Source organism: Trichechus manatus, unplaced genomic scaffold (assembly GCF_000243295.1).
Source record: "Trichechus manatus latirostris isolate Lorelei unplaced genomic scaffold, TriManLat1.0 scaffold00160, whole genome shotgun sequence".
Classification (NCBI taxonomy): Eukaryota; Metazoa; Chordata; class Mammalia; order Sirenia; family Trichechidae; genus Trichechus; species Trichechus manatus.
Genome location: NW_004444096.1, coordinates 32,886 through 49,445, shown reverse-complemented (window position 1 = coordinate 49,445; position 16,560 = coordinate 32,886). Strand labels below are relative to the sequence as shown.

Here is a 16,560-nt window from a genome sequence, read left to right as displayed (position 1 = left end):
GCCTAGAGCGCCATTTTGCCAGAACTCGAGTAAGGACAATGTTGATGTGTAGTGGCGTTGTCAACCATTGTCATAGGGCAACATGTGTACTGTTTAATGAGAAACTATTTTTTTCGGTAAACCTGCATCTGAAGTTAGAATAGCAGCACAACTGGAAGAGCGTAGTCAATGTCACTGAACTGTGTGTGTAGAAATTTTTGAAATGGTGTATCTTTGGTTATTTTCACCAAAAAAAAAAAGAGAAGGGAGAGGGTTGACATGTTGTGGGGTTGTTAACCAATGTCATAAAACAATATGTGTACTACTGTTTAATGAGAAACTGTTCTGTAACCCTTCACCTGAAGTACAATAAAAAAAGTTAAAAACAAAGAAAAAAAACTACTTTCAACAAGATGATCTCTCCTCAATACACCAACATCTTCAGAATTCATTTTTTAAGCCTTGGATAAACACCATAAATTTATATAAGAGATGATAGCCTTAAGTGACCTAAATGTTTCCATGTAAAGATAGGATAAGTCCACGTCAACACTCGATCCAAAGAGTACAGCGTGCCATGACACAGGAAATTAATATGCAACAAAAATATTTCTTCCTTTTTTGTTAAACCAAATTGTCAGATTTAAACAAGAAAAAAACAAGAAATGTAGAAGTGAAACTTTAAAGGCCGTTTCCAAGGGCACCTTTATCACTTTACTTCCATGAACCCTATATATGGTTTACAAAACCAAAACCAAAAGCTCAAACCAGTTGCCTCTGAGTTGCTGCCGACTGATGGAGACCCCACGTGTGTCAGAGGAGAACTGTGCTCCGGGGTTTTCAATGGCTGTGATCTTATGGAAGTAGATCACCAGGCTGTTCTTCTGTGTCATCAGGTGGATTCGAACCACTAACCTTTCAGTCAGCAGAAAAGCAAAAACCATTTATGCCAACCAGGGACCTTTAGGTTTTATTTTATTTTATTTTTCGGGGGGACCCTTTAGGTTTTAAAATGTGATCTGAGACTCTCTGGAGTCCCAAGATCCATGCAGCGGGTCCAAGAGGTCAAAACCATTTTCATAACAATACTAAGATGTTATCTGTCGTTTTCACTCTCATTCTCTTCTAATTGAACCATGGAGTTTTCCACAGACATAATGATACGTGATAACATCATATTCTAATAGCTAATGGAACGTGTGACAGTGTATACTCGTATTTAAAATTTTTCAGTTTTAATTCCTAATATGGTAAATGCCCATAGATATAACTCACTTAAACAAATGCTCTCCAGAATCCTCAATAACATGTACTAGCGTAAAGGAATCCTAAGGCTGAAAAGTTTCAGAATCATTGTTTTAAAAGATTGTATCTACCAAATATTAAGGAATGACTAATGATTTTCCCCATTTTTAATAAACATACCAGACATCACACACACACACACACACACACACACACACACAGAGACAGAATCTGCTAATCGGAACATCTGACTGGCTTAAGATCATCAGTGTAACAACACTAAGATGAAATAATTAAAGTTAAAACACAACTGACACTTGAACAAGTGAGGCTTTGCTCTTGTTAAGGGTCAGAATTCTAGCAAGCATTTTAAAACATTAGAAAAAAATCTTAAAAGAGTACCATTATTAACCTCTGTGAATTCCTAAGAAGTACTGGAATTCCAAACTGAGAACTTTAGGGTATACAAAGTATGAAAAACGGAAACATCTGAGTTAAAGCTTACAAATTTAAAATCTTTTACTTATGCTTCTAAATATTTTTTTTTTCAAACATGGATAACAACAATGGCATTTGTATTATTTATGTCAAATCCTTCAACTAAACTTGCAAAAGAATGAAATAAATTAGAAACAAGAAGACTGTGAACATTTCAAATAGCTTAGTGTACTTATTTCCAGAGTTAAATATATATTGCAAAATTTACCTGATTTGGATGTCTGTACATCCTTCCTTTCTGCTGCTTTATCAGGAGTAGAATCTTTCATCTCAATGATAGGCTGAATGGGCTTTGAAACAAGATGATTAATAAATAAGGTACATTTCATACAATCTGTAGTTAATAACTAAAGATAGAAGTGTGTAAGTTATATAAAAGTTATTACCTTCAAGTGGGGGTATTTCTCAGGAGAATCTAAAAAGCAAAAGGGACATACAATCAATTACATGTAAATATGACAGAAGCCAAGCATACACAATCATGCAGAATTAGTATCGAGCTAAATCCTCATGCTTGGCTTTAGAAATGTTTAGATTATATGGGGTTTTTTGTTTCTGTTGTTACAATGGCAACAGGAAAGAAATACAAATGCATTTAAAAATACTGAAGAAACAACAGGTATACAGGTATTACAAAGCATGCAGTTAAGATTTCAAAAGTGCGATTATGTTTCCAATGACTGTAACTAAAACAAAAAGTGTGCATATACCAATGTGAACATGCTGACTGATGGGGAGAAAAGTGATCTTTAATCAGAGGAGCAAATCATGACCCTGAGAGGATAAACATCAAAGCTGATAGTAGAACGCAATAGCATATTTTAATGCAATACATCAGAATCATTTATACCATTATCCTACAAGCATTTATCATGTCCTTCAATTTGTCCTGCAATTTAGGAAGTATATAGTCGATGACAGTTCAGTTGAACGTATAACTCATTCCTCATCCAAGAAACAAAATGTTCTGAATTGATCACCTTGTATATACACTTGTAGAATAACAGTTAATAAAAATACTCATTTTTTTCCATACCCACGTGGGCTACTGGCATGCCTACATTTCTTGTATCCTCTAGTTTAGCCATCTTAAAGTTTCTGGGTCCACTCATGCAAGAAGGTATATAAAACACATCTAAGAAACAATGTATAATAAACTTTCAATATTGAAATATGGTTATCAAAAAGGAAAAAAGAAATTTAAGTACAGAATTATTAAATATTAATAGCCTTTTACATCTCAAAATCAGTGCAATATTTACTGAAAATAACAATTTTAGTATTCAGGGAATGCACTCACTTGTTTTGTTTCCAAAATTAGTTTGGTTTGGTATATCACACCAGTTTCTAAGAGGATTTTTATGAAAAAGCTCTTTTAACAAAAAAAATGAGATATCTTCCCCAAAAAAAGAGTCAACGTTTCATATTCAAATTAATCTCATTTGAATAACGAACACCAATCCAACACATATGTTTGAAGCCTGATAGTTGTGGGGAAAAAAATGAGTGGCTGAGGTTTACTCCAACTGTGGCACTCCCTCCCGCCTGCAGTATTCTCTGGAACAGCAATGATCTAATCTTCTGTTTCAGTGGTCATCTAAAGTGAATTCTCTAAAGTTTCTTTAAGATCAACTCCAAAATATCTAGCTAACTGTTTTTTTTTCCTTCCTCCCAACATTCACTATTCTTGCTCTTAAAAGTAACCTCTAGATCTGTGGTCTTGAGTCCTCCTTTTTTGCGTTCTTATTATGAATTATCCCTACCGCTTCTTCTTTCATCCTTGTTTAGCAACAGTATCTTGCATATATAACTTTCTATCTCTTTATCTCTTCTGCTCCTTTCCTTCTGCTCATGAACATGCTCAGAAACAAAATAATGCCTTTCCTTGATCCTGTTGTCTTGAACTATAATCCTATGACTCTTCTTCCAAATTTCCCTACAGGGACATCTACACCACTGCTACTCCAAGTGTGATCTGAGGACCAGCAGCATCGGCATCACCTGGGAGCTCGTTAGAAATAAAGAATTCCAAACTTACTGAATCAGAATCTAAATTTTTAACAAGGTCCCAGGTGATTCATTAATGTTTGAGAAGCTCTGATCTATAATGAGTCGGCTTCCACATTCCTTTACCTGAACTTATTCTTTTGGAATCTAACTTCAAGTTTCCTCCCTATTGCTTCCTCAAAACTGAAAGTGCATTAAATATCATAAAGTTTCTAATGGACATATTAATCAGGCTTTAGCTTCCTTACTCTCTCCAAAACTGGACCCTGCTCTCTTCTTCTCTCAATTCTCTTCTTGTGGCCTATATGATACTGTGCTATGAAGTAGCAACATTTTATATGGCATTAAATGATATACATCTACAGCTGACCACACATGCTTATATTTATCCCTGGTAGATAGCTCTGCATGATCACTGCCTCAATCCTTAATGCCTTTTCCAAGGAGCAGCTGATGGGACTCAAACTGCCAACCTCCTGGTTAGCAGCTGAGCTCTTAACCACTGCACCACCAGGGCTCCAGAGGAAGATAGTAAGTGTGGGAAATTATTACTCTACTTCTCTGGTAAGTTTTGGAATTGGAATCTTGCCTTATATTCTTTGCATGTTTCTAATATCCTGTCCTGCATTTTTCTAAAGAATCATTTTATTTTACCACCTTCTACTATGTAACCATTGCCTCCTTTTCCTTCAGTTACTCCCTGTACTCTCTGTCTTTCTCACTCCTCATTCCCTCTACTTTTACTCCTTCTTCTTCCTTATCTACTGAATTCCCTCTGATCATAATGTATTTTGAAATTAAGTTAGTACTTTAGCCCCTTTAGTGGCACCTTCTCTAATCATCTACAACTTATCTCCATTTTGCTTCTCTTTAGCCTTACTATAAATTTTCTTTTGGCTATTAGAATGTATCAGTACTCATGTTCATGTAAACATTCTGTCAAATGACTGTTCATAAAATACAGTTATACCTTCTATTTGTCCATTTACTATATTTTCTCCTTTTTCATCTGTAGCTCCAGAAAAATGACCAACATACTTCTGTGCAAGACTCTCAGAGACACTCTGTTAAAATTAATATCAACAATGAGTTGCACAAAGATTTCTTAATCACTTTCCCAGAATTCCTATTTTAAAAACAATTAGACTTAAAAGTAAGAGACACATGTACTGAAAACCTAGGCATTTAAATGGAAAGCCTCATCTATGCTTTCCAGATCGTCATCATGTAGTTACTGACTCTGCAAACGGAGCATGAAAGGCCGGGGAAGACATATTTATACACAAAATACTGATGTATGCATCTAATTCAACAAGGAACTGACTTCAAAATAACTAATTGTAGTTTGCATTTCCGCACCAAAGATAAAAGGACACTTAAAAAGTATGAATTTAAATAAATTCTTTAATCAGTACCCTTACTATAATACAGATAGCATTAAATATTTAAAATATTTCTAGATGACAGAATAGTTTAAAATAAGATGCCTGGCATAATAAGGAACTTCACAGTATGTCATGCTGAATATAAACAGAACATCTCAGAAGCTTCTTGATTTAGGTAAACAAGGGCTGGTAGGAACCTGTTTTCTATAACAAATAAGGGCTAATGCTTCATGACAAAAATTTGACAAAATTTTTACTGATAGAAAAAACTGTTGAATAAAATGATGAAGAGTAAGTAATTTTTCTCTTCAGGTTATATTTAAATACTAGCAAACAAATATTAGATATAAGATGCAACTCTTTCCAAATTAAGAAATATTTGAAAAACAACCAGAAAGTTTTCATAAGAAGGGGAGACTAACAACATTAATTAAGCATCTGAAATGTGCCAGGCACTTATTATGCACATTTTCTTTTCTGTACACAACAACAAGAATGGTTATGATGATGGCTACCCCACTTCCTGCTTGCTGGTCATTCCAAATGTTAAGAGTAAAATGGTGAACAAGACAGACACAACAGATGTGATGCACTGTTCTCTCTGCCCAGACTATTCTTCTCCCAAACCTTCACATCACTGGCTCGTTCTCATCCTTTAGTTAGCAGCTTAAACGTCACACTCGAATCTTCTCTACCTAACTAAATCCCACTGTCACTGCCATCCCCACCTCAACTACCAACTCCCCCAATATTCTCCAACCTAACATTCTCCGTTTCCTTTATATGAATACTCCTAGTAACTTGTAATTGTTTGCTGTTTACTTCTCTGTTCCTACTAACACAGCATAAGCTCTCATTTGTATGTTCAGTGTCTCACTGCCTGGCACATAGTTGATATTCAATAACAGAAATTTATTCAAGGTTAAAACATTTAAAATCTCATCAGGAGGGCCTCAAGTGTCAAATCATTATATACCTACAGGATATCTCCAGCAACCGTCTACTGAAAGTTAACATACCCCAATTTATAAATCCACATGCTTATTCTAACTTCTCCATTCTTTTCTTGATACTACTGCCATTTTATTGTCCTTTAGGTTTAAAAAACAAAGCTTCCTCAATATTTAATAAGTCACTACAGTAAACACCACCATGATCATTGTGTCTCACATTTGTATAGCATCTTTTATGGTTTACAAAATGTTTTCCCATTTGTTACCATATTAATTCATTACACATACCTGGGGTAGGTTTTAGTACCACTTATATGAACAAGGTAACTGACATTCGAACAGGTTAGATAATTTTTTTCCAAGATCCCATAGCTAGTAAGTGACAGAATCAAGACACTAACATGTCTTCTGACTTCAGATACAACGCTAGTACCACTATGCAGCATCTGCCTGTATCCAGGAGATCAGGCCCTTCCTATCTCTTCCAAAGTAGTCACCTTAGTATAGGTCATCATTACTTTATACTTGTGGTACTATAAGCATGCCTGCCAGAAGTACTCGATGCATTCTATTTTAACTATCCAAAACAGTTATTAAAACACCACTAAACCAAATTGTTTTTATTGCAGTCCAACTTATTACTATTCTCATGCTTTTCCTTCTCCAGAAATGTTCCTTGCAGATCTACTTGACAATCCAAATATAATAATACTTTCAAGTCCCAGACATTACCTTTTCAAGTTTCAAGTAGCTTTAAAAAACAATACAGTATAAGCTGTTTCTCTCTGAATCTCATTAGGTCATTTACACATAAAATCATGTACCTGGGTTACAGACAGATCTGGAATAGTTCTCTAACTTTTAGATAAACTTAACTCCAGAACCCAAATTGGTTCCCTGTAGCTTCTAAGCCAGGGTGCTTTTGTATTGTACTACATTGGTTTCAGTAAGTGAATCCTGCAAATTAGCAGAAGTGTACTATGCAGCAGTATTATACTTAGCACATAACTAATAAATTATAGATTGAAAAACGTAAGGAAATAATTCCTTATGCGCATATGCATAGCTGAGAAAGTGAAGTCAAAGCATCCCCTTTTATCTTTTAACATCACTGTTTATATTTTTTAAAAAATAAGACAGTACCTCAGAATCCCAAGGTGATTCTACATCTTCCTCTTCTCCTAATCCTAACGCTGACATCATATCTATAAAATGTAGTTACAGATACATTAATAAGAACATTTATTACTGTGAATATTAAATATATATACAAGTCTATCTCCATTCATGAACATTTCAATAAAGTAAAAGTAATAGAAAATAATTTCAGAGGGTTGAAACAGTTTTAGGAAAAAGTTGTTGCTAGTAGCTAGAATACTTATGAAAAGAGCTAGTTGAAGAAAAATGTTTAAATGAAATAGATATATCAGGATCAACACACTTTCACTTAAGTTCTTTATAGTAGCATTTAAGCACAGAAAAATTTTCAGATACTCACTAACTTACCACTTCTATTATTTTTGTGTGCTCCATCAATGTAAGTCAAGTTGTCATTATTTCTTTGCTCTCTTGGAGCACTTTCAATAATATCAATACTATTTTCTCTTTTTCCAACTGCTGGCTTTGCTGCTCCTTCCTGCAATTGGAAAAAAAGAAAACCAACTTTAGAAAACCATTATATTCATTCACTTGCTCACTCATTCAATCGATCGGTCAGTAAGGCAACCAACACTGAAATATAAACAAGAGACAGTTTTTGCCCTAATCCTAGGAGGGGTAGAGATACATAAAAACAAGTAAGGACAGAAAAGCGTCATTCACTAATCCTACAAGTTAAGTGAATAAAGTACAGTAAAGGCAAAAAGGAGTCAATAGTCAGCTCTACCTGGGAAGCTCAGGAAACGCCACAAAGATGGGGCGACATCTTGAAAGATGAACAGAAGTGCAGAGGAGGATGGAAAGGGCATTCTAAGCAAAGGGATGAGGCAAGAAACAACACAGCAAACGAAGGATACCAAAGTAATGTGGTAAAACTGAACACAGGGCATTAGGAGGGAACTTTCCCTTCATGTAATAGGGAGCTGCTGAAAGTTTTTAAGCAGAGGAGTTACACTGTCCCAAATATATTTTAGAACGGTCACTTTGGCAGCAATGAAAAGATAAAAATAAGGGACAATGGCTTCAGTTTGGGACATATCAAATTTGAGGCACCCAGAGGTTTAGAAGAAAAATTTAGATAAATACACTGGGAATAGGAGTAGACAACCTTACTCAGGAAAAGCATACAGTGGAAGAAGATAAATATTTGTAAAACATACTAAACTGATAAAATAATGCAAAGCTAAATACAACTTGAAATTCTGAAAATTGAAACGAGCAGGGAGTCTATAAACCGAATGTGAGGAACATACTCTCCAGAACAATCAACCATACGAGACCAAAATGGCAGTATTTGACCAAAAGCAAAGTTTAGACGGCAGGAAGGGGCAGGAAAGCTGGGCGACTGGAAATGGGGACCCTAGGCAGGAAGTAGTGAGAGTGCTAACACACTGAGGGAATTATAAGCAATGTCACGAAACAAGCTGTCTATAAATTGTTGAAAGGGAAACTAATTTGCTCTATAAACTATCACCTAAACCACCTTTCCAAAAAAAAAAAAAAAAAGATGCTTTTTTAATTATGTATTTCAACATTTGGTTCAAGGATATAAAATATACTCAAGAATTTATGCAAATATTTATTTCTGGGATATTGTGGTAAAATGCATTTTTAAGTTTAATGGAAAGATTTAATTCTAAAACACTAATTCTCATTTATGATTGATATAAATTTAGACCCTTATTTACATAATTAGAAATTTTAATTTTATTTTTGAATATTGAGAAGACTATAAACATTTATTTGCTTATTTCTCTCTTTATTCTCAAAAAATTCTAAAACACCTACCAAAGATATATAAAACAATAAGATAGTTAAGTTAGAAATCATAAAAAAAAAAAAGGCCAAAAATTTATAATTTATAATAAATCTGATGAGGCCTAAAACAGATTTCACTTTGCATTATCTATGAACACAGCTTTTGCTATACTAAAAGAAATCATTACCAAACTTAAAAGAAGTGAGAATTAAGTTTTCTTTCAGCACTTCATAAAAATCACAGCTGTAAGTGATTCAGAAGAGTCTGAGTATTTTTTTCATTATCTGGCTTTCTTAATTTCCATTTAAAAGAATTTGTATGATATTTAACGATATAGAGAGGTCCTGCTCTCATTCAACCCCACTATTTCTTTAGTGTTTTTATACTAATCTCCCTCATCTTTATTCTCTTATTCAACTTTTATATTCATCTTGCTCTTCTCGAATGAATTTTCCCCTTCACCTCCCTGCCATACTCATCTAGCTGTTTTTCTCGGGGGAGAGGTCGGATGATTTCTAATTATTTCCTTCCATAATGGCATACTTAAGAATTGTTTAGTCCCACCAACTTTTTATAAATCTTAATCCTGTAAATTTATCTCCACTAGTTATGGCACTTGCTTTCTATTAATGATCTTCAGGACTTACATTTCTTTCTAGGGTCTCTGTCATCTTTAAGCTGATGTACAATTATGAGCATGGGAGTACAGTATGTGGAAGAGCATGGGAAAAAGGTAAAACACAAAAACAACTTACCTTTGTGACACCAGGGACTGCTGAAAAATTCAAGGAAGGTTTTAAAGGAGGGTCAGATGGTGGAAAGGCAGGATGAGAAAAGCCCTGGACTGTGAATGATGGCTTAGGAAGAGTTTCAACCACATCTTCATCTTCACTATCAGAGTTACTGTCCTCAAACAAGGTTCTCTTTTCTGGTCTCACAATGCTAGGTTTTTCTTCTACTACAGTAAAAGCAAAGTAAAGAGTACATGAAAATACCTATAATTTCAAATCAGTGAGTAATGCAAGAATAGGAAGTCTTCAAATAGCTTACTATTTTTCCTGGATTGCTGAGAGGCAGTGATTAGCTTTGTTAAGTTTGGCTTTGCGACATTCTAGGAAAAAAATAATAATTTTAAAAATAACAAGTATCGAAATTGATGAAGTAATTAAAATATTCACCATTACCATTAGTATGTGATCTAACACAAACAGCATAGGCTTTGGAGTCATTCAGATGTGGATTCAAACCCCAGTTCTAGAGAATACCAGAAAGTATACTGTGATCTTCTTTCTTATTTATGATGTATTTCGTATTTCTTTCTTATTTGTGACATACTTTCTTAATATAACTCAATTGAACTTATACATCCCAAACATTAAAAGGGAATATTAACTTAAGCCATATTTTAGAAATCCAAATAGATTTAATTATTAGGTATATTATGCATATGATATTACTTGTAAAACTCTAGTATGTAGAAATCCATTTGTCTCTTCATTTATTCACATCCAGAATACATTAAAATGCTACTTACATGTAAAGACCTTATTCTAGGTGCTCCAAGATATAAACAAATATGTTTCCTAACCTCCAGTAGCTTACAGAGATGCAGGGCCTTAAAATGAATATTTAAATTCACTGTTATGTAAATTAAATTGTAACTGTAATACAAAAACTTTTTAAATTTGGAATTTTAGAAATTTGGAAATTTAGGGCCTTGAGCAGATATTTTAAAAACCATAATACAAAAATTTCTGAAATTGGAAGTTTTAGTATATGGTTATCAAGAGTCTGCTTTTAGAGATGGTTATTTTAGGCAAAACATGCATTCTGCAATCAGATGAAGACTTTTAAAAACACTCTTAATGGAATGATTTAGAAAGCACAATGGAATCCCTTTGTAATAGGAATTCTGAGAATGAAAATTTAAATTTCTAAATTTCCACAATTTCTAATACTGCGTTAGTCTAAACAAAGAATTGAGGATGGAAACAGAGAAAAAATTCTCTCCTAACAAAATATGAGATATCAAAATAAAAAGCATCCAAGAAAAAAATATATATATATGATGTATGCTGTATAGTTTTGGAATTGAAAGACACCAGGGAGATTTCATGATTATTACAATAAGTAATTAGATCCATTAAAGATTTCATTGAGGCATGAGTATTATAAAAGTTGCATTAGTATGACTTAAAAGTCACAGAAAGAATCCTTATCCTTGACCATTTTTCATATTTCCTCCATCGTGGGAAAGCTTTTCTCGATATAATTTTCTTGTCACTATGTATTTTCCTGCCTATTCTTTTTCAGCCCCCACTTCCCCTTTTTCAGTTTTCACCAAAGTAAAAAAAAAAAAAAAAAAAATCAACCAGTCATGTTTCTATCAAATTGTTTTCTCTGAATAACTTTCCATTACAAATAAAAAATAACAGGTAGACTATTGCTAAATGTTAAAAGCATATACTACATAAAACGAAATTCAGAGCAGGAAAATGAATTTCACGACAGAGCACTTTACCTGGATACCCAAATCTAGGTCTTCATCATCTGAGGTAGGCCATGAATCATCAACACCAGGTTTCTTGGAAAGCCTTTAGAGCAAAAATATATATACAAAAAAAAAGAATGAGCTCACGTCTGTAAGAAAAAATGGTGAAATGTCGGCTATCTACTGTATTTTTAGGCAAATAACGCATGCACGTGTTCTTTTTTTTTTTTTTGGCCAACCGTGCCCTCCCCCACCCCACGCATTTTCATAAGCATGCTATGCTTATTTTTTTACATGTTGCTGTAAGAAAGAATTAGCATAGTGTACTTACGAAAATACCTGGGGAGGGGCAGTTGGCCAAAAAAAATGTAGAACACACACATTATTTGTGTAAAAACATGGGTATACATTAAATGACATTTTTTGACAAAATTTTACTTCTGTTTTAAAAAAAGCACTAAGTTATCTATTTCTGACTCCACCTCTCCCAACCTGTAAAACAGTCAATGAAGACTCACTTTCAGTCCCCATAATAAAGAGTGATTGCCAATATACTGGCAGAGCCTGAGAATAATTTGTTTTCACCAAAAGTCCTGAACTGAAAATTACAATTGATGGCTGATTTAAGTTTTCCTCTAGAAACTGAAACAAAACTGGTGGCCTAAAACCAAGTAGAAAGATGAGCTGTCCCGTGTCCATTGTCTGTCCCTAGTTTAAACACTAATCTGTCAGTCAAAATGGCAGTGCTGGCTGTCCAACATGGAAACCACTTATTATGAAGGCCAAAACCCTGCTCCCATTTTTACCCTGTACTCAAAAACAGTACAGGCAGTCCCTAAAACATATGAAATACTTCAAAACTAATGTACAAAAGTCAAAGAACAAATGTATATGCTGTTAGTGGGAAGACTATTCCCAGGAAGACTAAAACATTAAAAAGTATAAAATCCAATTATTTTTCCTATACAGGTCCTGCCTTATTCAAGCCTACATAAACTAGCAAGCCCATAAAAACCTTCCTAGGAACTCAGCTATCCAAGAGAGACTACTGTTAAAGCAGGGCCCTGGTAGCTGTATCTCTATTTCCCAAGTACTGTCTAGGTATCATCCTTCCTATGGGCTCCCACTCCCAGATCCCTCTTCGCAGGGATCAGTGGTAGTCTCCAATCTTGTACCTTTAGACTATGAAGGCCCAGATTCCTGGAACAAGGATGGTCTCAAATGACCAAGCGTAGGGGCTCTCTATTTCCCTGCTGTTGAGAAGAAAGCTAAATGCAGTCTCAGTCATCCATCCCCAACATAAACATGTTACTAACTACAGACTGAAGCTTTATGACTGACTTGACAGCTAAACCTACCTCTACCCTACTCCTATATGTACATGGGAAGGACATCAGCAAATTGGGAAAAAGAGGTGAGGTGAGAGGACACTCGTTCTGGGCCATAGACCCATGTAGTCCAGCAACCTTCAGGCTCCTAGTATTCTAGGAGATCTAAGTCATCCTCTACAGGTTGGGATGGTAGTAGGTGATACCATATTCTTATCTGCTGTACAGATACCACATTCTTATCAACTGTAAAGTGGCTCAAGTTACTGTAACACCTTTCAGTAGAAACTGTGAAGTCTGTTAGCTCCTCCAAGTAAAAACAAACAACAACAACAACAGAAAGCAGCACCCTGTTCAGGACTCCCTTGAGCCCCCGATTTTAATATGCCTTTCTAGGTAACTCACAACATCCTGTCTTTCACTCCTATAATTTATCTTTATCAAACCTGTCATAAACCCAATATTCTGATATCTTTTCTAAAACTCTTATTCCTATCCAACCCAGTGCTGTTACTCTTCACACACGCCCTCCCCTGGTAACTACTCCATTCTTTTCCTCTTTTCTTCTGTCACTAGACCCACTGCTCATCTTTGTATTATTAAAACACTTACCTACAGGATAATAAAGAAGGAAAAGCACAGGGCTTAGATCTAACAAACTGAGTTCAAATCTCATTTCTGCCACTTACTATATGATCCAGATAAGTCACTTTTATCTCTTTTGAGTTTCAGGTCCTCCATCTAAACAACCACTTGCCAAGGATGTTGAACAGAGGTTAAAGTACTACAGGGTGTTTTGATTAATTAAGCTCTAAGCGTCCCTAAAACTCTGAAATTCTATGTGCTTATAATTTTGTCTATAGGAAAATGGGGAATAATACTTAGCTGTCAGAAATGGAAAAAATACGAAAGCAAAAGAAACACCAAGAAAAGCAGAGAAATAAAAAAATCAAGAAAATATCATAGAAAAGTCATGAAAGAAGAAAAAAAATACTCTAAGAAAAAACTTCACAAAACTAAGCAAGGGATAAGCTGCAAGGAAAACCAGATTGGGAAGTCAGTAAGGCCCTAAGTAGAGAAATGAATTAGAAATATCCTCTAAACAGATGCTGAAAATGATTAACCTACATGGTTCATAAATATACACTCTTCACTGTATCAAGTAATTAATCTCTAGAGGAGTAGAAACCATTATACTTAAGAAGACTTTTACTAATGTAAAACCTATGGTCCTGTGGTCATAGCTAAATTAGATCTGTCCTAAAACCTTTGGTTGTGAAAACAAGGTACTAATTACCACTTCAATTGTCAAGGCTTTTTAGGAAAACCTTAAATCAAAGTTAACACATAACTAAATTTTACTTCCTGAACTGTTCCAATTTTGACCTTGTATCTTGATCACAGTGCTGCATAGGTACCTATCCATCAAACTATGCTGAGTGACAAGAGAAATGATTTGGGAGCCAGGCAGACTGACAGTCCATTGTTCAGCTACATGTTAACTATGTGATTTGGGTCAAATGATCAACCTCTCTGAACCACAGTTACCTTGTTATTAAAAAGTAGGTAACAATATAAAATGGTATAGTGACTGTGCAAAACAGTTTGGTGTTTTCTCAAAAAGTTAAACACAATTATCTCTATGATCCAGCAATTCCACTCCTGGGTATATCCACAAAAGAACTGAAAGCAGAGACTCAAACAAATACTTGTACACCAAAGTTCACTGCAGAATTATTCACAATAGCCAAAAGCTGGAAGTAACCCAAGTGCCCCTCAACAGATGAATGGATAAACAAAATGTGGTATTATCCATACAATGGAGTATGATTCATCTGTAAAAAGAAATGAAGTTCTGATACATGCTATGACATAAATGAACTTTGAAAACATTCTGCTAAGTGAAATAAGCCACATACAAAGGATAAATATTGTATGATCCCACTCATATGAAAAATCTAGAATGGGCAAATGCATAGCGAACAAAGTAGATCAGTGGATACCAAGGGGCTGAGGGAAGTTACTGCTTAATGAGTACTGAGCTTCTGTTTGAGGTGATCTAAAAGTTTGGAAATAAACAGTAGTGATGGTTGTACAACATCATGAATATATTTAATGTCACTGAATTATACACTTAAAAATGGTTAAAAGGGAAAATTTTATGTTATGTACATTTTACCACAATAAATTTTTTTTTAAAGTAATGATAGTACAGCTACATGGCAGAGTTGTTGGGACAACTATATGAAATAACAAATGTTAAACACATATTATGGTGTCTAGCCCAGAGTAAACCACTCAACAAATGTTAGCTTCTTTTCTCTTCTTTCCCTAAGTTAACAGATAATTAAAAAATCTGTAAAATCCTACCTGCTTGAAAATCAATGAACGTAATCCACCACATAAATAAAAGGAAAGAATCACATGATCATCTCAATTAATGCAGAAAAGGCATTCGACAAAGTCCAACACCCATTCCTGATAAAAACTCTCAATAAAATAGGCATAGAAGGGAAATTTCTCAACCTAACAAAGAGTATCTATGCAAAACCAACAGCCAACATCATTCTTAATGGAGAGAGGCTGAAAACATTCCCCTTGAAAACAGGAACAAGACAAGGATGGCCTTTATCACCACCCCTATTTAACAGTGTGCTGGACGTTCTAGCTAGAGCAGTAAGACAAGAAAAAGAAATAACGGCCATCCAAATAGGTAATGAAGAAGTTAAACTGTCTCTGTTTGCGGATGATATGACACTATATATAGAAAAGCCTAAAGACTCCACAAGACATCTACTGGAACTGATAGAAAGATTCAGCAGAGTAGCAGGATACAAGATAAACATACAAAAATCAGTTGGATTCCTATACACCAATAAAGAGAACGATGAAAAGGAAATCAGGAAAACAACACCATTTATAATAGCCCCTAAAAAAATAAAATAGTTAGGAATAAATCTAACCAGGGATGTAAAAGACCTATACAAACAAAACTACAAAACACTACTGCAAGAAACCCAAAGGGATCTACATAAATGAAAAACATGCTATGCTCATGGACAGGCAGACTCAACATTGTGAAAATGTCAATTCTACTGAAAGCAGTTTATAAACACAATGCAATCCCAACCCAAACACCAACAACATTCTTCAAAGAGATAGAAAAACTAATCATTAACTTTATACGAAAAGGGAAGAAGCCCCGAATAAGTAAAGCACTACTGAAGAAGAAGAATAAAGTTGGAGGGCTCACACTACCCGACCTCAGAACCTACTATACAGCTACGGTAGTCAAAACAGCCTGGTACTGGTACAACAACAGATACATTGACCAATGGAACAGAATTGAGAACCCAGAGGTAAATCCATCCACCTACGGTCACCTGATCTTCGACAAGGGCCCAAAGTCCATCAAATGGGGAAAGACAGTCTTTTTAACAAATGGTGCTGGCAAAACTAGATATCCATCGGCAAAAAAATGAAACAGGACCCGTACCTCACGCCATATACAAAAATGAATTCAAAATGGATCAAAGAACTAAATATAAAGCCAAAAACTATAAAGTTCATAGACGGAAAAATAGGACCAACGCTACAGGCCCCAATAGACGGCATTAACAGGATACAAACCATAACCATCAACACACAAACCCCAGAAGATAAGCTAGATTACTGGGATCTTCTAAAAATCAAACACCTATGCTCTTCAAAAGACTTCACCAAAAGAGTAAAAAGAGAACCTACAGACTGGGAAAAA

The 16,560-nt window shown here is 34.9% G+C and overlaps 1 protein-coding gene across 13 annotated transcripts in view; it reads right to left on the bottom strand.

Moving 5' to 3' along the window:
- Window positions 1–16,560, bottom strand: part of LOC101340588 (ankyrin repeat domain-containing protein 26) — a 120,345-nt gene that overhangs the window by 83,669 nt on the left and 20,116 nt on the right. For 12 of the 13 annotated variants that reach the window (XM_023740577.1, XM_023740580.1, XM_023740570.1 and 9 more), the window contains exons 8-15: window positions 11,506–11,578; window positions 10,035–10,095; window positions 9,740–9,942; window positions 7,574–7,703; window positions 7,211–7,272; window positions 4,700–4,793; window positions 2,109–2,137; window positions 1,931–2,012 (exon numbers count right to left, since the gene is read on the bottom strand). In XM_023740577.1, the coding sequence (XP_023596345.1) occupies window positions 1,931–2,012; window positions 2,109–2,137; window positions 4,700–4,793; window positions 7,211–7,272; window positions 7,574–7,703; window positions 9,740–9,942; window positions 10,035–10,095; window positions 11,506–11,578 (734 nt within the window). Of the gene's footprint in view, window positions 1–1,930; window positions 2,013–2,108; window positions 2,138–2,758; window positions 2,858–4,699; window positions 4,794–7,210; window positions 7,273–7,573; window positions 7,704–9,739; window positions 9,943–10,034; window positions 10,096–11,505; window positions 11,579–16,560 lie in introns of all 13 variants that reach the window. The other variant, XM_023740582.1, reaches the window with a different exon arrangement.